Here is a 25,042-nt window from a genome sequence, read left to right on the forward strand (position 1 = left end):
CTGAAATAAACAGTACCTGGCAGGTACAAATGTTAGAGACTATAGCCCAACTTACCTACCTAAACAATAAGTTAACTTTCCATGAAAGAATCCTTTGTGTCGAACGAAAATCAGTCATTGCATACAATAATATTACCTATAACTATTCTACAAATAGCAAAGTTACTCTGTGTGTCTGTCTTTCACAGCTAACTATTAATCTGAATTTGATGAACTTTGCAATGAAGTAAGCTTCAATCCCAATAAATTAATAAATCATTCATTAATCGATATACATTAATAAATGTACACATACTAGGTTATATATAAAACAAAGAAAAAAAATCTTATGAATTAATATGATACGAAACTCTAGTCTCTAATACGTGAATATCGTATATATTTTAATAAAAGAGGGTACATATTTAAATAACTTAAACTGTGTTATATAAAAGTAGAGATATGAAACTAAAAATTAATCTATGTACTTATATAAAATGGAATTGATGAATTTCGCCCATATAGTTATAACTGGTGGTTATGTGCGGCTTAGCTCGCCTTTAAGGAGTTCATCGACATGTGTTAGACATCAAAAGTTTTTCAAGCTTGCTTCATACCAATTTTATTTAAATTTAAATTCAGTGGTTTGACCGTGAAAGTTTAAGAGACAGAGTTACTTTCGCATTTATAATATTAGTATAGATGTAGTATATGTATGTATATAAAAATAAATCTTGTTACTTTTAATTTGCCTTAAATAATTTAGTGTTTTTTCTAAATCTAAACTAGAACATCTTTAATAAGAAATTGGTCGAACTCACATTGCAATACAACACAAATATAATTACATTATATGAATATACATTTTGGCGCACTAATGTAAACCGTTCCCTGATGTGAACTAGAGTCTGCTTATTTCCAATTTACACGACAATTATTAACGATCTAAATCAATGGAAATCGATTACAGATATCATGCCATCTGGTAAACTGGAATGGTACAGGGGAATTGGGTAAGAATCAAGGTTGAGTGGCGTAGTATCGAAGAGTAAATGCACGGATATAAATAGAGGGAACTAATGCGTTAAACGTTTGATGGAATCGTCGAATGTATTGTAAATTCTCATAGTAGAATGGTCCGCACAATAAAATGTAACGTATGGCTGGTTTTTAATTATTAAAAACTTTAGAAAGCAAACGGAAAGCAAATTAAATGCTTATATAACATATAAAGGGTTTCGTCCCCTCCAGGAAACTTTTCTCTCTCTCGCTCTTTGTCTCTGTCTCTTTATATAATATACGATTTTATATAATATTTATTAAAGTTCATTTTTTTATTGTTTTTAATTCATATGGGATTTTTAACAATTGTGCTTAATTTCATTTAATTATTCTTAAGCGTTGTTAATTTGTTTTATTTTGTCAATTGTTTTATATATTTTAATTATATAGCTAATGTAACTTCTTTTTTTTAACTTATATATATATATACTTCACTTATGCATTTTTTTATGTGTGTATAATCTCGCTATAGTTCGATTAGTGTCATTAGGTGTAAGTTTTTAAATACAACGTCAGATCAGAGCTATGCAAAAAGTATTTAGTTAAAAGTCATTTCTAATATGTTTTATTATTTAAATAATATATGTCACTGTACTAAAATTCAATCGCGCTAACGTTTGGTATTGTTGTAAATACTAATGTTCGAGAAATGTTTGTGTATTCAGTTCAAAAATAATAATGTATACGTGAAGAATAAAATGTCAGTGTAAAAAGTGAAGTGTTTTACTGGTTCCCGAAGTTAGCTTATATACGACTGTGCGGGTTGTACATTGTGTAATCAAAAATTGTATGTTTCCAAAATGCAATTAAACAAATTATATATTGATACGAGGGCCGCACTTAATCTTTTTTGTTTTCATACCTTTCGATCTTTCGGGTCTAGGGGAAATATGGGGGTTCTCAAGGATTTATTATTGGTCCATTGTTCTTCCTCATTTATATAAATGACCTACCTTATATTTTGGATGAGAAGGACATAATAGTACTGTCTTCTGATAACGCTACCTTGATTTTTAAAATAAAAAAACGACAAACTATGTAAACAATGCTCTCTCTGAAATAGTACATTGGTTCAGTATATATTATTATTTATAGTACTATTAATTACTAAAAACTAAATGTATCAAATTTATTACTCCAAATATAAATTATGGTAAAACTAATGTAATAACTTTGGAAGAGTTGGACCTTATTGAAACTACAAAATTTTTTGATATCACTATAGATTCTATGCTGCCATGGTGCCCCCATATTAAAATAAAGTAAATTGTTTGATATTAAAAACTACATTTAAATAAAGTTTCATCACTTTGGCGCCAAATGTAGATGAGTGACTTGCAGTTTACAATTAATTGAATCAAAACAAAACCTATCATGGGTTTCGAAATTCCTAAAAAAATAATAAAATTTAATACTGAATACCGACCCTGTAGTATGGGTTGATGCAGTCGATATCAAAACAGTCTTTGTGTTGTAGTTTACGTTTGAACTGTTTCCAATGATAATAATATAATAATTAAACATTTTTACAATCTTTGACTCTTTTCTTTTGTTTTTAAAGTGATCATTACGGTGTAGGTTTTGCCCAGGCTACCTACCTATTTCTCCTATTTATTTGGTAATAAATCAATTTTATATTTTATAAGCAGTTAATAAGGGTTGAATTGCGATTACTATAATGTTATACAGAATTACTTTGGGTGAATGAATAGTTTTGAATGAGTCACGATCGCAATGACGCGGCCTCGTCAGATACGAATATGTCAAACAAATTCACAATATTAGCCATTCGTTCACACCATTTCAGCAGCTATCGGACTCATGCCAGAGAATTCATATGAGACCTTGAGGTTGCGACGATTTCTTAGCGAATACCGACGTATCTAGTAGCGTGATAGCGTCCCTTCATTTGTAAGGGCGCCATATTGGTGTAAACAAAATGTAAATAAACAAATCAGATCATTAAGTAGGTAGTTGGGGTACGCTTCTGGCGTCCGAGTTGGCGATGTACCGACAATTAACCTCGGCGGAAGTGGGATGTCTCGTTTGTTTCGGGTATGTTATCTATTGTATCACAAATTATGTTTTAAATGTCGAGCGAGATATATAAATGCATCAACTTTTTAATTTAATCCAAAATTCGGAATTAGTAATCGAATAAACTACGGTAACTCATTGCTTAATCGATTACTATATTAATGCTTTTGTTTGTAGTACGGGGCAAAACCTTCAAAAATAAAATTACATTTAGTACAACATTTAATTTGTGTATAAGATAAATTATTTTTTATTTATTGAAAATAGATATCACGCATCCTTTAATGCAGATAAAAGTACCTTACCTTTAAAAATTAAAACTGCTTTCTATAATGTATAGAGCAAAAAAAAATTATTAGCGGTAGCATAACTAATGAGTGATACTTAACTAACCCACCATGATACACTTGTACAAAGTTCGCCCTATTGTTCAAACTTACCTAAATATTTGCTATTTTCACCATTTATATTAAGCATAATCAATATAGTATTGATAAAAATAAATCTTGATAATACAAGCATATTTTCATTTTTAATAACAGGAATCACACACACATAAAACCAAAAGCCACTCTTCTTTAGTATTAATAACAATATTTGGAACTCACTAAAATCATATTTATGGATGACGTTTGAGCAATAGATATGCCCAATCTTCTGTCTCGCTACTGGCCTTGGAAGCAGCTTTAAAAATCACAAAATCATCACAATACCTGTGACCGCTTTAGTAATGGGTTTCATTTGATTACCATCAAACATACAAAACTTACAAAGTATCCGCCAAACTAATTTCATGCGACTCAAAAATTTTCACAATGATTGTTTAAATTGTGAAAATTTCCCGTGGTCGAGTAGTGTGTACACCGGTTTTCATGGGTACGCCACTCCGAGGTCCCGGTTTCGATTCCCGACCGAGTCAATGTAGAAAAAGTTTATTAGATTTTGATTTATGTTGTCTTGGGTCTGGGTGTTTGTGGTACCGTCGTTACTTGTGATTTTCCATAACACAAGTGATTTAGGTACTTAGATTGGGATCAGAGTAATGTATGCGATGTTGTCCAATATTTATATTTAAATTATTTATAATAATCAGCAGCTCGTCGGTCTAGTGATTCTTGATCTAGATCATAATGTTGTAGATTTTCATGTCCTAGGTTCTAGGTCAAATTCCGGTTCGGTCCAATAAATTCTTAAGGTTTCTGTTAAGAAAAACTCAATTGAAAGTTTAGAGCATGCAGTGTTAACCATCTTATGCATTGAGAGCGTGTAAAACCTTTGGTTATGCGTCTGAGCTCTGTGGAAAGAAATATTACAACAATAAAAAAGTAATGCGTCGGTCACTTGTGGAGAGTAATTTCGGATTTCGTCACACTTAAGCATTTAACAAAGTTCAATGTTCGTCAGTTGAATTATAAATTGAATTGTATATCCCATTAATGTAGTACATCAAACATTGTAGTTGAATTTTTATATTACACTATTACAGACTAATTAATTTAATAATATATATATATATTTTACCTTTGCTTTTATTAGTTGTATTTAAACTATTAATAAAATAAAAAAACGTAGTGGCATAAATTCACATAAGAAACGGACCACTATCTCCCGTACTATTATAATATCACTACTTCAATTGATATTTATTAGTAAATACATGTAGTAGTAAGGCGAGAGCCGTAACTTTTTGATAAATGAAAGTATCTACCTAAGCAATAAGTGCAACTCCGTGAGGGTCTCGCCCATGTACAAACTGCCTGAGACCAAACCGTGGAGCACGGCACCTTTATACTCACAACAGTTATACTTAGTTTTATTTATAGAATCAATCATAATTATATTACTTTGAAATGTATTGACAATTAAGTAGAATTACACATTGATACGCCATTAATTTAAATGCTGTAAATTTAAACTCTTCTTTGAATGCAAGTAATCAAAAGTTTCTGAGTATACTTCAACTGCAATAAAATTAGTTACTGTGTCCTGTCTATGAATGATGCTAGCACAAACTGTCGTGTGTCTTATTGTCTTGGCAACGTTCACTTGGAAAGCGCCCAGACCGACAATTTTCTCTCCGACAACGTTAACACATACATTAAAAAATGTTTAACATATTAACATATGATATGTTGTATGTCCATCGAAGCCCATGGGAGTATTATTGGTATCCTTAAAAAAATTAAAGATTTTACGAGTTTTATAATAAAATATCATATACAATAAGTATTACTGACGTTAGTTCTTCCTTCAAAAGGGAAATCTTTTGATCTTATTGCTTTATACTTGACTCAAAGACCTCAACAAGTTTTCTTTACTGGATGATTTCTGGGTCTGTACTAAGAATGGGCGTTCCAGAGGGATCAAATTTATGCCCTTTTCTATTTTTAATATATATTAATGACTTAACTTTTTACGTTTAAGATATTTTTGATATTGTGTTGTTTACTGATGATACTGCATCAATTATTAAAAGTTAAGTATAAAAAAAAGAGTCTATTAAGAGGCTATTTACAATCTCTGAGCTCGAAACGCCCTCCAGGGATGTTTTAAAAAAAATTGCAGATTTATTTAATATTATATATATCCATAATAATACTGATTATTTTGGTCGTAACAGTGACAAACATTGTATAAACATGAGATTAATATTATCCTGTCTTAAGCAAGGCTTTTGCTTTTTTATAAAAAGTCTTAAAACCTTTTTAGCTTTGCCAATAAATAAATTTCAACCACATCTTAAAAAAACTTTTATAATGTATTTAAGTAATCATTAAATTATTGTTTTATTATAGTTTAAGATCTGATATTGTGGTAGTTTCAAATTTAATTAAATCATACAAAATTACGATACAATATATATCTACTTCAAATTTAGTCACACGAGGTAGTGCTGTTGTTGATGATAATTAACTACTTTTTAAATAAAACAAGTAGGTAATGAAATGATTTCATCGAGCAAGACTAAAAAAAGCAAAGTTTTAAAATATTTTATGTGATTCAATTTTGTATTTTATATTAAATATATATATATATATATATATATATATATATATATATATATATATAACTCTTTATATATTAATATAATTAATTTAGTTATCTTACGGTTTCAGTGGTTGCCAGGCGGAGGCGGCGGGCGCGGTTGCGAGCGAGGTGACGGCGAACCAGAAGTGCGCCGCTCCCGCGCCAAGCGCATCACGCAGCGGCGCGGAGCCATCAAGCACCATAAGTAAGTTTAACTAACAGTGCAAATATTTATTTGAGAGTAGACCAAAAATATTTGTCTTGTTTCTTATTTATTAGAAAAAGATTACTGTCTTTCTTTAACGCTTAACACAAAAAATCCGTATATTAGAGTTGGATATAGCCAGAATGGCGGACCTACTTTCATGAGAGACTAGCCATCTACGTAGGATTAATAATAGTGCACAAGTATGTGCACGAGTACAAGTGTACTCTCTATTCCCACTAGTTACCAACCACTCATCAGATATTCTACCGCTAAACAACAGTAGGTACTCAGTATTGTTGTGTTTCGGTTTGAAGGGTGAGTGAGTAATTATAGGCACAAGGGACATCACATCTTAGTACCCAAGGTTGGCGGCGCATTGGCGATGTAAGGAATGGTTAATATTTAATTTTAATGACCACTTACCATCAGGTGGCCCATATGCTCGTCCGCCAACCTATGCCATATAAAAAAAACAACCGAAAAGAGTTCAGCCAAAGACCAATGACTTTATGTGTTTTCCAAGGCACGGGAGTATTAACATTGCCTACACACAGATACCAGGCGGCTACCGAAAATTTCTCGACATAAAAACACTTTAACATTTTAACAGCCTGGCCTGAATCTGTACGTAAACAGTGTGTAGTCGAACTTCAATGAAAATGTTATCATAACAAGACCATTCACAATTGCTCTCTTGGTACTTATAACGAGGAAAATGTTCGGTTACGAATAGCGATGTTGATTTTGGCAATCTCATCCGTCAATTAACGTGTCACGTCTGGTATGCACACCAATCATTTGTCTCGTAAATTAACTCTTTGTATGAATTAAAATCAAATCAATCGGTGTCAATTGTAACAAGTTTATTTACAAAGCTAACCGTTTTCCAAAAAAAAAACATTTTAAAACTTTTTTTGTACACTACGAACTCCTGACGTCTGCCTCAAATTATTCATGAACTATTATTTTTTTATAAGAACAACAAAGAACTTTTTGGCCAAATGTTTTTTTTTTAAATAATAATATTGAAAATGATTATTTGTAATATCAATTTATATTTAAATATGAGTATCTTTACTCGAATGTTACAGTTATCTACTATTTTATTCCTTCCTTAAAACTAACCAAACATTTGAACAGTGATATTCTCAAATATTTAATACAAATAATGATCAGTAACATTTACTAGATATTATAACTAGGTATGGTCGTGTTCTTTATTACAAAATCAGTTATTTTTTATAAACAATATCATCCAATATTACAAATTAACGAACGGTGCCTTAAATTGCTCTACATTTGTTTAAGCGGCTGTTACTTTTAGGCCGGAGTTACTATGCACAATTGTTTGTATGCTATTCTATACTTAATATCAAGAATAGTCAAATTATTCGATGCAATTCGCGACCTAATAGTTCATTGTTATCAGAAACCTAAATGCAATTGTCAACAATAAGAATACAAAGTTTTAAATATGGATAAATACCGAGAACTCAAACACAGTAATAATAACATTCAAGTGATCAATTAGTACAGAGAAAATAAAATTGAAAGTATTCACTTTACCAAGAATGAATTACAAAACACTCATTGTTAGATCGCGGCAAATAACATCAGATATAAATAACGCTGTATTTGTTTTTATACCAGTGTGTGGGTGTCAGTTATTCTTAAAGAATTTGAATAGATATGTTTGGTTGTTCTTTCTACTTTAAAGAATAATTCAAATAACATTTTTATAAAAACATTGTTTTCTAAGTAGAAATCTTTCGGGCACGATGTGAATGCAATTTAAATCAAAAGTAATTACAACGGTATTTTATTTTTATATAACTTTCGAGTGAAATATTTAGGACGTAAATAGATTTAGGTACTTTTGCCGCATGTATTATTAACTATTTGTCGCCCGTGGCTTCGCTCCCATTCTAGTGGTTGGTCGTCAGGAATTAAGCATAGAAACTAGCCTTGGTTCATCCTTGGAGTTCAAGCTTGCTTCATACACAATTTTAATAAAGTCGATTCAATTTGGTCTTGAAAGAGCAGCAAACAGACAAACAGAAATTAACTTTCGCATTAGTGAACAACTCACTCTTAAGTTTTCCTCAAGATGTTCAAATGAAATCCGCGATACATTTATAATTATTATTAACATATGCTTAATTTTTTTTTCAGAATCCACGAAGTCAACGGACATCGCTTCGTGGCAAAATTTTTCCGGCAGCCAACATTCTGTGCATTCTGCAAAGAATTTCTCTGGGGATTCGGCAAGCAGGGTTACCGCTGCATTGTATGCCAGACTGCTGTCCACAAACGCTGCCATAACAAATTGCTGGGAAAATGTCCTGGATCTACTGCCTATTCGGATGCCACTGTGGTAAGTATAGTAATATATGTGTGTTATATACGATCACGTAGGAAACTAAAACATTATAAAATTTTCTGTTAAAATAAATAAAAACAGATTTCTGTAACTCCTGTATTTTATTACTTTTTAGAATTGTATAATTTATTTGTCATTATTAATATAATTAATATATAACAAAAACTTAAATAAAAAATAAACACTACAACATCATCCACAATTATTCTTTATTTATTGTTGGAAATAAGCTAAATCTCATATTAAATAAAATCATTGATTGAAGGATGGTTTATGCGCCCATTTTTAAAATACGCCCAGGATGAAATCAGACATACAATGGCTACAGGGTAAGAAAATAAGTGACTAAAAAGAAATTAAATGAAATCGACCCTGCAGTCGATTGATATACAAAAATATGTGTTAAATGTGAGAAGCGGGAATTAATTTTAAAGGCCTTTATTGTTACAAAATGTTTTCTTATTCTTAGAATATTAACTTTTATAACACTTATTGGCTCTTTAACTTTTTTTGACGACCTCCGTGGTCGAGTAGTGTGTACACCGGATTTCATGGGTACGCTACTCTGAGGTCCCGGGTTCGATTCCCGGCCGAGTCGATGTAGAAAAAGTCCATTAATTTTCTATGTTGTCTTGGGTCTGGGTATTTGTGGTACCGTCGTTACTTCTGATTTCCATAACACAAGTGCTTTAGCTACTTACATTGGGATCAGAGTAATGTATGTGATGTTGTCCAATATTTATTATATAAACACCAATGTAGCTGTGGGTTTCTTTGCATTGATCTCAAAGTGCAATGAATGCACCAGTCTGAGGCTTACTTCCAAACGATTGCTCTCAGTTGTTATGGTCATCTTCAATTGCTCAACATGGCCAACAGAAGGCAACAAGCCTTGCCACAGGGGCTAGGAGGGTTCTCAGTACCCCGGGAATCCCCCCTAGGAATTGGAGGCCCGCATAGGTGGGCTGACCGTCAGGGCGTCACGGTAGTATGCGAAAGCGATCCCGTGGCGCCTACCGATGAGACGGAGAGGGTACCGCTGGTTTTTTAGTGGGTATTCCGGTGTGCCGCTAACATCTTGGGCACCGGCGAGTCCCACATACCCCCCCACTTCCACGTGGGGGAAACGCGTAACGCGTTTTTCCAGCGAAAAAAAAAAAAGGCAACAAGCCTTATATGCAACAATTATATTGGTACACAATTTTTATTATAACAATTAGTCTTGATCTCGTAGAAAATTACTACTTTTTGATTAGTTTAACAAACCTATTTCTAACAAAGGCAAGATTATGAATATATGGCAAACCTAAAGCAACATATATGTATTTAAAATTATATGTTACCTCAAGGCTCTTTATAAGGTGTGAGAAAAATGTAACCATAAATGTGTAATTTATAGTATTTTAAAATATATTTATTATTCATGATATAACCGTTACTAGCAGATTGAATTGGTTAAATCCACAAACAACTGAGTACTCCAATCAAAGTTATAGCAGGCCATTCAAAGGAACTAAAATATAAATAGTCATTGTTCAGATTGTGATTAACGCTTCAACAAACGAATGTAAAATATAAAGTACCTTGCACTTTATATTTCAAAGCTGCAATAGCTAAACGGAATACTTGTCACCAAACGAAGTCCATGTCGTAATAAAGATAAATATAAATAATAAAGACCATTTGCAGTACTTACTAACACAAGAATTACGCTTAATTAGAGAGGAAAATAAGTATACCTAATAGTATTTTTTGTGATAGACGTTGCTATTGTTTTACGAAATATAAAAAAAGAGATTATATTGTGTGAGATAAAACTGAACATTTCAACACAGTCTAATTAAAAAACATCGCTCTATGCGCTGTCTACTTCACTTGTCAATGAACAGCTTGCACTTGGTGGTAGGGCTTTGTGCAAGCCCGTCTGGGTAGGTACCACCCATTCATCAGATATTCTACCGCCAAACAGCAGTACTCAGTATTGTTGTGTTCCGGTTTGAAGGGCGGGTGAACCAGTGTAATTACAGGCACAAGGGACATAATATCTTAGTTTTCAAGGTTGGTGGCGTATTGGCGATGTAAGGCATCTCTCAGGAATGTAAGGACCTCTTACCATCTGGTAGCCCATTTGCTTGTCTGTCAAACTATATAAAAAAAAAAGTAAATAAATGAGTATTATCGACTCCATGGAAAAGGAAATAGAACTGATATTAAAGCGCAAGATGCTTTGTTTTTTACAAAAAAAAGAATTCCGACAATCGAATGCATTTAACTAAGCTCGCTCGAAACAAAAACAAAGCGCCTAAAGCTTAGTCAGACTGCTTCAATAGATTATAAAGTGTTACATAATAATAAGCATGCCGAGGAAACCTCCTTGTTTCAGGTGATATTTAACACAAATCCGCATAACAATTGCGTGTTAGGATAATCTCTAACCTTAAGAGGACAGGAGATCTATCCCCAGTTGTGGACATTTATTTTACCATGTGTGAGGTCGAAAAACTATAAGTTGTCTCTCTATATTCATGTATATTATATATTCACATAGTATCTTTGTTACAGTACTTGAGAGAGCGATTCAAAGTAGACGTGCCTCATCGCTTTCGTCCTCATCAATTTATGTCTCCAACTTTTTGCGATCACTGCGGTGCACTTCTTTATGGATTTTTCAAGCAAGGACTGAAGTGTGAAGGTAAATTTCATTTTATTTTCTCGTTTCAAAATACTTGATACATTTCATAAGAAATTATCGTCGTGGCACTTCAATCTTTTTATTTACACGTAGAAAATATATATAATATGTTTTAACAAAATGTGTTTTATACGAATTTGTTTGATATGAAATAATTCAATTGATTTGATTTATTTTTTATTTTTGAGATAGGATTTATAGCCCGATATTACTATTATACTAAATGTTATATATAATAGATATAGATAGGATAACTTATGTAATTTTATGTAAATCTTAGTCTGTAAATGATTTTTATTAATAATAATAAATATTCATATTATTCATTATTTCTTTAACTATGCAAATGCTGCAAGTAACGCATTATTTATTATAAGCCTATTCGTGTTTATTAACTGACATGTATTTCTTTTTTATGTTTTTGTTTTTGTTTCTTGCAATGGAATGCTTAATTCATCGTTCATTGAAAGTCACATTATTGCACATAATATACAAATGTAATATTTTTGAATACGAAAATTAATGTAAAACGATTGGAGTATATTTTTCAAATAATTATGCTGATGTATAAACTTCATAAACTATTCGTAGCTCGAAGCTACGAAGGCTACGAGATGTGAACGCTACGATGAAAGGTTACGTTATTTTATTATCAATACATAGTTGTATTTCAAAGGTAAAAAAGTGAAATATATTTAAAGGTTTCTCAATTAGAAATTAAAAAAAAAAACTAAGAAAGAAGAAGATACCTACAAATTATAATTAGGGTTATCGTTATTCTAAATATTATTATTCTTCTTAAAAATATTAATCTTGTTCATATTTATCTCTAGAGCTACAAAGTTATAGTCCGTTTATATCCTAACGAAAATACCAGAATTTATTCCAATAACCAATGATTTCGAGGCGCCATATGATTTAGAATCCATATTCTGTATTAAGAATTTGAATAATTGTAAATTTTGCAGAAAATATGTACCCGTTTCAAAATCATGAGCCATTTTCATAGTTGCTGAAGGGATATTAATACTACTAGCTAGCTTCTCGAAAGCTTAAGGCATAGTACTTGGGCTCTATAAGTTGGCTTCGATGGCTATGATTTTTCATAGAAAAAGTTAGTACTTGAGGGTGGAGTAGAAAAGTTGCCAATAAACCCGGCGTTGTCTGTCAAAAACCCACAGATATTAGACACATTAGCTTTGTTATACTTATTTGCTTATATTACTTATTTGCTTCTGTAGGTTGAGAATTGATATTATATAGTATATATAAACATAAAAAAGCTTTTGACTGTCTTGGGAAAACAAATCCTTAATTTTCCAACGGTTAGAAGATATGAGTCTTAACAGGTACGCGGTGATCCGATGAATTTTCATGTGTTTAATTTGTGTTTATAATTCATCTCATGTCCGGAGATGAAGGAAAACATCCTGCATGCAGCGGATGAGAATCTGCTACGATATCCACCAACCCGTATTGGAGCAGCGTAGTAGAGTTTCCAATCCTTCTCTTCAAAAGTTAGTCAGTTACAGACTATTACTCTACTTAAAGCAATACATTTTTGTAACTTATATATATATACAAAGACAGTTCTTTGTTTAGTTTGTTTAGCCCTATTGGCATCGGCGACCACTAAATGAGTCTCCCTCTATTATTTTTTTAATTGAACTACTAAATAAATAATATTTTTGACATTAAATAAATAATTATAAAGTTTTAGGTTTCCAATACAATTGACGTGACATGAAAGACGTGAAACTGAAATTGTCGTATGGTGTAAATTTTAGTTTATCAGTTTTTGAATTAGTAGTTTTTACAACCGCTTCTTTTTTCGTTATTACTTATTTCTGGTATTTATACTGTATATATGTAAATTAATACTATATACATAATATAACGTTTAGTTTCATCAACTTTATAATGTCATTACGTTTTTATTTTTATTGATGTAGTTACGTTAATATACGACACGTACGAAGGTACGACACGTTTTGTTAACCAACATACGATACAAGTAATACTACACGAGTCTGTACATTACTATAATAATATAAATCAAAAGGGAGATTATACTCGAAGCATTATAGTGAATCAACAAAAGCGAATACAAAATTCAAAGCAAATAACAATCGTCGGTAGCGCAAAACGAAGCGACTTTAAGTTAAAGCGTCAATTGATAATAAAAGTTTCAACACCTTTTACGTATCTCTACATAGTGTAAAACAAAGTCGCATCTCGCAACGGATTTTAACGAAATTTTAATAAATAAACATATCATAAATTAAGAGGAAATTTTATATATATAATACATGTATACATTAATATATGTATATATATATTAGTACAGAAAAGTCGAGCATTTTAGCTTGCCTAGCTGAAAAGAAACAAACTTTTCTTTTTATGTGTGTTCTTCAATGTAAACGAATCTTATTATGCCCACGTGAAATAGCGACGAGTAGCTGTTTCATATATCTGAGATATCAATGTTAGTTTAGTAGGAAATCAGTTTAGTTTTAATACCTTTTCTACTCTGTTTACTAATGATTTTATTTGTTTGGTAGGCTTTGACTAAGTATTATCAATAATAACCCTGAAAAAGGCCGTCTATAATTAATAGGGAGAGTAAAAAATATAAATAATAATAAATATTTATAAAAAAGAGCCGTCATGACCCTGTGGTTAGAAGATATGAATCTTGATTCCGAATTCAAACCCAGGTAAGCACCACTGAAATCTTATGTGCTTAATTTATGTTTATAATACATCTAGTGCTCGGCTATAGAGGAAAACATCATGAGAAAACCGCATTGGATTAGCTAGGTGGAATAAGCTGTAAAACTTTCACCTCGAGACGAGAGAACTATTCCCAGGTGTGGTAAATTTATAGGCAATTATTTTTTTTACTCTACAATTAAAGAAAACAAAAATTTTCATCTGTCTGTCTTGCTTTTTTCAATTTTACTGTTTTTAATTCTATTTGTTTTATCTCTCGCACGACAATATGCATTCTTTTTTAAATTATCCTTTTCTACGTAAAGTGCAGCGTAGCATTGCTTTTATATAGAAAATACTATTCATAGACCCGACATAAAACATTTTAAAACAGAACACGGTACACCTCTAAATATAATGATTTCGTATGATGATTTATTTTCGTCATTCCGCGCTAGAATCGAGCCAACAAGTGCATTAAGTTGTTTACGGATATATTATTTAAAAATTCTAATTTGTCTATATTAATTTAAAATTTTATAAAAATTACCTAGTGATGGTTTAGTGAAAACTATTATTGTCATTGATACGTCACCAATCAATCAACCGGCTTGTTAGGCGGGCGGGATAGTGGGCGGAGCGCTCACCTGCGCTAGAGCGACCTTCCCAGTCAGTCTGCGTCGCGCGCTTGCCCGACATCGTTGTTGGGTAAATATCGCGCGCAAGATCCCTGTCGCGTTATTATGCCTCTGTTTTCCGATCATATCAGCAACATGTATTACAGTGGAACGCCGTCTTATACTAGTTCGCCATATAATTACAGTAGTTCAGTGTCACCATATGGATCGTCTTACAGTGCATCTTACTTAAATCCAGGGGGTAATTATTCGTCTCATTCATCTTTGGGAGGGTACTCTCGAACCCCCTTGACATCCCGATGGTTAACAAGTGGAAGTAGGGTCTATTCTCCAATATTAAGTACTATTTCTGAAAAAGGAACATCAAGTCCAGGGAGAATAAATAGTCCCCGAAGGATACCTATAAGTAGTAGAACCTATATCACGTCAACATATACACCTCGACCTATAAATATAAATACAGCTGATATTGACGTGTCAAGAGACAAATATCGAAATAAATTATCAGATTCGAATTCGGCTCCTGTCACCGGATTACCACCTAGACGTAGTAGTCCAATCATAGAAAGAGATAATGGACATGATAAACCCGATACTGGTATTGACTCGTCACCTGGACCTCATCGTAGTACCATAAAAAGAGATCGCGCAGTAGTTAGACTCCATACCATAAAACGAAAAGAAAGAGATTCTCCACGTAAGTCCTATGAAGATTCAAAATGTACAAATGTTGATAGTGAAAAGCAATCAGAACAAGTTAAGTGGAGAGAAAAATTAGCTAGTGACTTAGAATATAAAGTACCAAAAGAAAAGAAATCTTTGGGAGCTAAATTAGTAGAAAAGTTTACACTTAAAGATAAAGATGATAGTGAATTCATTACTATAACAAAAAAGACTCCTCCAAGACAAATAGATAAAGAAATTTTACCTGAAATTCAAATACCTACTGAAACAATATCTTCAAATAAATCTTTAGGTAGACGTTGCTCTATGGAACTTTTAGCTGAACAAGCTTCCTTGCTAGATTCCCTTATAAGGAGAGAGAATTTAAGTACTGTGCCTTTAGATTTAAGTAAAATTGGCTCCGAAAGCTTCTCTGGCTTTGAGGAAACCGAATCAGAAAGTAGCAAAAAAAGAAAATCAGAGCAGGAAAATCCTTTAACAACAACAAAATCAGATCATTCTCTGAACACTCGTCTTTTATCAGTAGGATTGAAAGACCCAAAACATGCAAAACGACGAAGCTTAAGAAAGTGTTCGTCGGGTGGCAGTATCTGCAAATTAGATCGTATAACAGAACTACCTCAAAATTTAACTACTATGGATGTGTCCACTATACCAGAAAAAAAAGACGCAAATAAAATTTGTAAAAAAGAAACAAGTAAAAAATTAAAACCTAAAATTAAAACAAAAATTACATCTACAGTAGAAGTAACAACAACACCACCAAGCCCATTAAAATTTATTGTGGAACAAGTAACCATTGAAGAAAAATGTGTACCATATAAAAAGGGTATAATATACAGTAGCACAGTAGATGATGACCCAACGGCCAAAAAATTAGTTAGTTTAGAAGGACATAGAAAAAGCAGAAAATTAAAGACGAAACCAAAACAAGAGGCTAACCAAATCAATTGTGATATAACAGTTTCAAATACTAAGGAAAATGACTTATTACAAATGAGCGAAAAAATAAAGAATGAAACGCCACTTAAGGTTTTAAAAGGACACAGAAAAAGCTTTAGATCAAAAAGAATTGTTGAAAATCATGATTTAAAATCTCCAGAACCTGACGATGGAAATTTTTGGGATAAAATCGGTAAAAGAGAAACAATATACTTAATCAACAGAAAACAAAACATAGACGAAGCTAAAGAAAAATCAAACCGTTTATATTGGTTTCCGGAAAATGAGGAAGCTGAGATAAATTATATAAATTACAATGACCCCATTGACTTGGAAAAAAATACAATTGAAAAAAGTGTCGACGTGAAAGAGACGATTATAAACACCAACGAAGTAATTAATTCAGTGCCAATATTGTTAGAAAAACAAGATAAACATTCGACTGAAAACAAAGAGAATATTTCTGATACAGAAATCAAAGAGAAAATTCCTTTACCTATTGAGGATAAAACCTGTAACGTTTCCGATAATTATAATAACAAGGTATTAAGCTTTACTGATCCCAATGACCAGAACGCTTCTATAGAAAAAAATACAGAAGTATTACTTATTGCAGAAATAAAGGAATCTCCATCGGAATGTTTAACTTCTTTGCCTTTAGATAAATTGAATAAAAAAAGTAAAAATGAATCTAAAATCATAACCAAAATTGAAAAAAGTGAAACGGAAGATAGAAATACCGAGATACCAAGTGAAAGTTTGGACTTGCCATCAGATTTAATGACTAAAACAAGTAAAGATTTAATTGAGACAATACCCATATGTGAACAAAACATCGTCAATGATATTATTAGACCAATTAATACAGAGTTAGATGACGTGCAACCATTAATCAATAATACAGAACAAATACGTTCAGTATCAAATGTATCTGAACAAGAAGACCTTGTCACTGTTGATTGTGAGATAAAAGAAAATAAGCCAGAAGAAACAAAATGCGAAGAGACAGGTGTAAAAGTTAACTCTGTAACTAAAGACTTAAATCAAATTATTTCCAAAGGGATAAATATAAAGGAAAAACCAGCTAAAAGTATTGAAAAAGATAGTTTAAATACTTTAGCTGTAGAAACATCATCTCTAAGCAATGATAACATTGCTGATAATTTAAACATTCCAACGGATAATTGCAAAGAAAAAACTTCGACTTCGAAATCGATTGAAAATAATTCAAACGATGAAACACATAATATAGGTACAAAACCAGATAAAGAAGAAGTACTACCTTGTTCCAGTTCCGCTTTGCCTATTGCAAAGCCTGTAAAAAGGGAAAAAGCTCCGATGGTTCTTATTGCTACGCCAAGACCGCTGCAAAAAAAGAAACCTCACGTTGTAAATTCGTCTTCATCTTCTGAATCGTCTGATGATGAATCATCTGATGAAGAGAGTGATGATAACGAGTCAGGATCCAGTGAAGCATCTGCTGACTTTTTTGAATGTGAAAACAATCCGGATGGAAGAACTTCAACAGGATCTAACGATTCCGGATTTGATTCATCAGTTCCGACGTCTCCTTCAGGATTTTTATACACGAAAAAAGGTAAAAAAAAATGCGAAAATAACATGTACATATACGGTGTGTTAATAGGTGTAAAATAATTAATTTGTACATAACACACAACTATCCCTAAGTTATATTTTTATTTTTGGGCATGAAAGCATTGCATGGCTTAAGCACACTAATATCGTTAGGGAAAAACATTGAATCGATTAATTTTTATGGGCCAAGCAAAGGTATTATGAATTTGTTATAGACTGCGATGTTAATTGTCATCGAAAATGTGAAAAATTGACGGCGAATTTATGTGGAGTTAACCAGCGGCTTTTAGTCGAAGCACTGGCATCACGCACTACATCAAAGAGAGGTAGGTTTCCAAAACCATAACATGCTTAAAGTCTTAAAAAGAATATATTATGTTTCCGCATATAGTTTAACTGTTTACGTTATGGAGCGGCGTAGGTGCATCACGAAGCTATTCTTTGATTGAACAAAAACCAGTAATGTTAACAAGATAGCTATAACCTATAACAGCATAACTCTTCCAAAATTTTCTATTTTTAAAGTGTACATAAGGAAATAAATTAATATTAAAGTTGTACAATAGAAATAATATTATACCTAATTATATAACTCGGTAAACATAACGTCTTCAAAAACGTAATACATATTTTAAAAACTAAAAATATTATATTAAAAATTTTATATTTAATAAATATTGTACACTTAGTTTACGAGAATACGTAAAATCGATACCTCAGTATTTGAGTTCCCGTAGTGCGAAGATACGATGATCGGCGATTTATTTGGCGGGCCTTCAAAACGTCACGTATTTTTATCCGTCCAGACCGCCCGCTTGTTTGTTGGCATTACTCGTTAGTGGTATTGTTTTAGGGTGTTTTTAGCGAATTTATTAACAGTAATCTTTAACTTAATTACTAAAAAATGAAATAAACTAGCTAATTAGATTATCCTATTTTGCTTAGATCGTATTTTGTTGAAATATTTTTCTTAAGAAACACTTACCTAACCTATTCCCATCAAAGTATGAATAAATTTAAAATAATTATATTTACGTATTCCATGCGATTCGCTAATAGTTCTGTTATATTATGGACTACAAAACAGTTCTAGTATAATAAATCTTTATTTATTATACAACAGTATGGAACTGAAATATTCATATCAACTTTAATTTTACTTCCAAAGTTCTAATAACAGTTCCAAATCGCTATTTTTTTGGGAATTCGTAATAAATATCATAGGTTAAATTATTAAAGCTTTCGACCAATGATAGCGTTCCAATGTAAAATTTTGTTTATTCGGTTATTCGTCTTTACTCTTCTTGTGGTTGAAATAGGTTACAGGCACTTAACGAATTTGATAAAAGAGATTTTCTCCGTTTATTCCATCTAACTATTCCTATTAAATATTTTAATATTCTCTTTTTATTCTAACTAATGGATTGTGACATAAAATTATTTTAATTTGGTATTACGCTTTACGTTGATAATCTCGTTAAATTATCAACAAATGGTTTTAAGTAAAACGTTATGTAAATATTTTGCCGAATTTCATTTTCAATCTCATAGGAAACTTAGGGCAGAGTGTTTTATCATATTTATATGCAGGTGGAGACAATCCCAGCACCTCTACCGGACCTTCAACATCACAAACATATACTCACGACATCTTAGAACAAGAGTTGGGTAAGAAAAAACATATATAAGCTCTTTAAAAACGTATTAAACATTTTGTTTGTATTCTTTATCTATAAACTACCTTTCATATGCTTCGCCTGCTGTATATAACTAATTTGTATATATTTGTCCTGTATAAACACTTCTTTCATATTCTTATATTTATCCATGTATTTTATAACCTAATTTATAATATTTGATAACGGTGAGTATCTGTTTTGCATGTTATGATTCGTCAGATTTATTTTAGTTCTATCGAACAAACTTTTCAACGATCTCTATTTCGGAGTGAACTTTCGTTTGGGAGCTGGGAGGTAATAAATAAAGGCTTCTTGACACAATTGGCAAAAAGCGAATCGAATTTCGAAACTATCTAATAATATCTACACTGAAAACGTCAGGACTTTCTCTTACAAATCTTCAAATCGTATTAGAATCCGCATTCCAAAGAAGATTAAAATCAGCTTAATATTTCAAATAACCACACAAACACATATTGTTATACGACAAATACGTTTCATTATATACTTCAGCGGAAACATTGAGATGCATAAAAAACTATTAAATCATTAATTATAGTAAGTTTCATTTATATTATAAATAAAAGATTAAATGTATTCCTTGGTACTAATAGCATTATTTATAAATAATTATATATTGTATTGTACTAATTAAAGTTTCTGTTAGTGTTTATTCCAATTGCTGCTTCTCAACATTTAAAAACATTTGCTCGCATAACTGCGTATTTGTCTATTCTGAAAGAACTTTTTAAATTATATATGAATATCTCGTTATCAATTTTCGTTATTCACGTATTTGTAGACAATTTTATATAAACAACAAGTGTGCTATAATAATAATGTTTAAATAAAATGAAGCAAATCCCTAAATTCCTTGAAATGGAATAAAGGAAAATGTCGGGGCCAAATAATCTGTCAGACTTGTCAGTCACAGTTGAAAGACGCGACATTATCGTATAATTCGTGTCCAAAATAAAAGCCGATAAACAAACTTGTTTTCCTTTTCATTTTGATACTGAAAAACTAGTAGAGGATAAATATCGCGAAATTTATTTCTGAATAAGGCTCAACAAACAAAAAAAGCATTGGATATGTTTACGCGGTAATTTATGCTCTATATTATTTAATACGGTTTTTATTTTAATAAAATTTGTAAACTATGCTCAATACTTTTCTACTCATAATATTGTGTAGGTAGAATAAAATTTTCTTATGATATTAATTAGCGTGTCTACTTAAAAGCGTATAGAATATGAAAAAAAGTCATTCTAATGTTTTAAATTAAATATGTCTAAGTAGGCAGACGTCCAGGTAATAATAATAATTACAGTAAATTTTATCGAAAAAATAAGGTTGTTATGATTATTTCTTGTCTTCACAGACAAGCTATAACAACGTGAATAATATTATATTGTTTTTTTACATTTAAATACATCTCTCTAATATCTGACATTGTCGAATCGTTGCATCCACTCATGCATTTCGGTTGAATGCAATAGGAATAAAACGGTATATTCTTGTTTTATTTGCCATAATTATTCAAATGAGACGTTGAGTTAAAGCAGTGCCAGAACAACTAATTGTTATAATTATTTACAACGATACATGTTGTCCGATAATTATAATCTGGCTGAAAGAGTGTGCGGATTAAACATGTGTACCAACCGTTACATTTTTAAATTCTATACTCGAACAAAAACGTTTAATGTATAAATTTAAATAAAAAAAGTAAAAAAAGCATTCAGTGATGTGAACTTAGCCCTAGTAAATAATATTCAATAATTACGTCATAGTAATAAATTAAAATTTAAAAAAAAAAATCATTTGTGATTTATGTCCACACTTTCTTATTTCTTATTGATCGTTTGCATACAACATATAACGCACAACATGTAAGATGCGTTTTTATAAAAATCTTAGCTTTATATAAATTTTCAATATTTACTATCGACCTTGATATTGCTGCTTTAACGGGCTATTTTTAGAGGGCATGTGATTTTTCTAACACTACTAAAGTATTCTGTCGTATTCTGAAATTGTTGATACAAATTATATTTATTAAAAAGACATATAATGTATAATCGTATTAAAAAAGTCAAAATAGGATATCGAATGGATTTTTAAAAATAAAATTAAACCTATATAAATAACCTAGTTTGCTAAAATTTTACAATATTACACATATTTTCTATTTATAAAGCATAAACGAATTATACGTTAAGATGATGGTTTATTCTTTATAAATACGTGTTATACGAAAATTTACCAAAAGTTTATGTAATTATATATAGCTATTTACTATTTTGTAATGAGGATTCGTAATTTCTTAATTCATAACTCTACACCTCTCGAGCCAGCATGGTTAAAATTTTGTGAAAGAGATAATATTGAGATAATTTTATGATTTATATTTTTTTATCTATTAACTTAATTTTCTAATTTTTTCAAAGACTTGTTTCCGTATATAATGGGTTTTCTATCTACTAAAATATAACATTTAATATGATGCAACTTTTTCCAGAACATTCGAAGGCATATGAACTCTTCAGAAAAACTGGACGATTTACGCCTCCCGCAAGATTCATTCCACGATTCAGAAAATATACGATTGAAGATTTTCAGTTTATAAAAGTTTTAGGCAAAGGAAGTTTTGGCAAGGTGAGTTACTTTCTAACCAAATTAAATATTGAGAATAATCAAACTACCAGACTAAAAATAACATTTAAAATAAGTATTTTTTTAAGTATGTTGCGTACTCAATAGAATAATTGTTTATTTATTCTTTTGGTTTTTACATTCACTACAAGCATTTGTTTTTTCTTAGAACAAAAGTATTCCTGTTTTGTTTGTTACGTGAGAAGCAAAATTGAATGATGGGTGTTGATCATAGTGACTATGTATTTATACTTCTATCGCTCTCTCTCTCTTACCTCCGCTCTCTTCCTCTCTATTTACCATTATTATACAAGTATTTTAATTTTGATGCAGCAATAAGTTGATCTTATACATTTTATAGACAAATCGAGCATCGAGTTAAAAAAATTTAATTGGAATTGAATTGGATAATAATATTTAAAAATGCCTTTCAAAAAGGTAAAATCAATTAAAATTACAAAATAGTATTATTTTTAAAAGAAAAACATGTTTCTTACAATTTTTAGTTTCCTTAATAATATCATGTCTTTTTTAGTAGTAATAAATTTCTTTGAAAGGTTCGCAATATATTTTCATAAAATAAAATGATGTAGTGTTGTTGTTATATAATATTATTATAATTATAATTGGTTGACCAGTGTAAATTAAAAAGAGACCTGTGTATTTTTCTATACCAATGTATTATTTTCTGCCGTTGACCCAATTGTCAATAGTGTAGAGTGCCAGAGAATCGACAAATGCTAGAGCTAAATTTGGCTTACTATGTTTACAAAGGTATTCAAAAATATTAGGCCTTTGATATGAGTCTTTTATTTTTCCTCAGGAATACTTTCAGAGAAAACATAAATTATTATATAAATAGATACAGATTCGTCGCCGTCTAGCGCGTCTTTCATATGCGGATATTTATTTAAGGAACTTATATAGCGCGTAGAAATATATATTTTTTTGTATCTGGAACCAATAGATTGAGCTTATCCACTAAACATTATTATTTTCATTTAACTTCACCTGTTAGTGCGAGTCAAATGTTATAACTGAATTTCAAAACCAGTTCTATCTAATCATTTCAGCTGACATTTAGCACATACTTACGATTAGTGTTGGTGTTAATGTCATCTAAATATATCAGATTTCAGCATATTTATTAATACATATAATTAGTCAGGTTTTTTATTAACTTTTTGATTTAAATACTGATCGATATTTCGTATAATAAATATAAGTGGAGTACATATGGGATAACCTTATTATCGGCTTAAAGTGAATTTAAATTAAAAGTTTAATTAGTTTAATAATTATTAATAAGGTTTAGGAAATACCTAATAAATAAACATTAACCTGAAGTACGCAGTTCGTACAATAAGGCATTGCGCACGCAGTTTGTCACAATAGTTTATCAAACGTCTTTCAGAACGTAAACATGCATCACACATATTGGTCGTGTGTCTAAGCTGCCGGTTCTAAATCGTTTTGTTGTAGGCGAAAGCTACTTATTTCTTGGCAAATTCCCTTGTCTTATTTTTTTAAATATTATTTTTAGAATGACAAGTTCGCGTATATGTTTTGTAATTTTATCGTCCAAATTCAAGGTTCATTGAAAAATATAAAAAAATATTTGATGATAACATCCACAAAATGGTCGGTATAGACGTTTATCTAATGAGCAAAAACCCGTAATGTGTAAATACTAATATCTAATATGTAATTAAAATTGTAACAAAAATTTTGTTTTGGCGCACTGATTGAATTCATCATGGCCAAGATTAAAATAGAACGTGTTTTAATTTAGATATAACAAAGAAGCGACACAAAGTTTTCAGTATTTTTCAGCATAAATTCTTGACAGTTTTTTGACATATAAATAATGTATTGTATTCCTGTGTATAAACACCTTTTTTTAATTATTTTTACTAAAGTTATAGTTTTATATATTTATTGAGTACAAAATCTTTTATTTTATTTCATCTGTTTATATGTGTAAGCCTTGAAACTGTATTTGTATCAACTGATTGAATACTGCAAATAATATAATAAATAATTTAGATTTTTCTTGTATTTGTTGTTAAAAAAGGAATTAAAAAATGGTTTGCTTTTTATGCCAAAATTATTCAATTGGCTGGTATCAGTTTTATTAAAAATAAGGAATCGTGTTGCAGGCGTATAAATGATCACACTTAGTATATTTTTGTCAATAATTGTTTCAACGTTGAGAAAATCAAAACGCATTAAATTAAATATATCTGCTCCACAAACAGAAATATAAAAATGAAAGTGGGCCACTGGAAAATGGTTTGTTACGCAACTTTTTAAAACTTAATATTTTAAGACATTTTTTAGCTACGTTTTATACTTTGAGACATTTTTTTTAATATTGTTGTCAAAAATGACAAAAAATAATTTAAATCATATCAATTTTAAAAATGATATGATACCGTGCCGTACTAAATGTACGGACATTTAGTACGGCACGGTATACGGTCTTATGTAAACAATTTAAAAACAACGTATCAAATTAATTCGTTTTATATTTATAACGTGATGAAAGTATAACCAATTTATGTCCAGAAACAATTTAAATTGCATGTAAACTATTTCATAATAGCGGAGACATTACACAAAATGTAGGTGGCGAAGTGTCAGTCATAATAATGATTCATATTAAATGATTTTTTTCTCTTAACGGTCGATTTATTTTACTACATTACAAATACGAAACAAATAATTTAATAATGTTAGATGATTTTTAAA

General features: G+C 30.8%; 1 protein-coding gene across 6 annotated transcripts in view; it reads left to right on the plus strand.

Moving 5' to 3' along the window:
- LOC125064316 (putative protein kinase C delta type homolog) overlaps window positions 1-25,042 on the plus strand; it is a 31,196-nt gene that overhangs the window by 2,067 nt on the left and 4,087 nt on the right. Inside the window, exons 1-7 of one of the 6 annotated variants that reach the window (XM_047671287.1) lie at window positions 2,952-3,096; window positions 6,195-6,310; window positions 8,486-8,687; window positions 11,256-11,385; window positions 18,173-18,283; window positions 19,548-19,625; window positions 22,158-22,294. In XM_047671287.1, the coding sequence (XP_047527243.1) occupies window positions 3,079-3,096; window positions 6,195-6,310; window positions 8,486-8,687; window positions 11,256-11,385; window positions 18,173-18,283; window positions 19,548-19,625; window positions 22,158-22,294 (792 nt within the window). In that variant the 5' untranslated portion in view covers window positions 2,952-3,078. Of the gene's footprint in view, window positions 1-2,951; window positions 3,097-6,194; window positions 6,311-8,485; window positions 8,688-11,255; window positions 11,386-14,745; window positions 17,959-18,172; window positions 18,284-19,547; window positions 19,626-22,157; window positions 22,295-25,042 lie in introns of those variants that run through there. The other 5 variants (XM_047671286.1, XM_047671288.1, XM_047671282.1 and 2 more) reach the window with 5 other exon arrangements.

The sequence above is a fragment of the Vanessa atalanta genome, chromosome 5 (assembly GCF_905147765.1).
Source record: "Vanessa atalanta chromosome 5, ilVanAtal1.2, whole genome shotgun sequence".
Classification (NCBI taxonomy): domain Eukaryota; kingdom Metazoa; phylum Arthropoda; class Insecta; order Lepidoptera; family Nymphalidae; genus Vanessa; species Vanessa atalanta.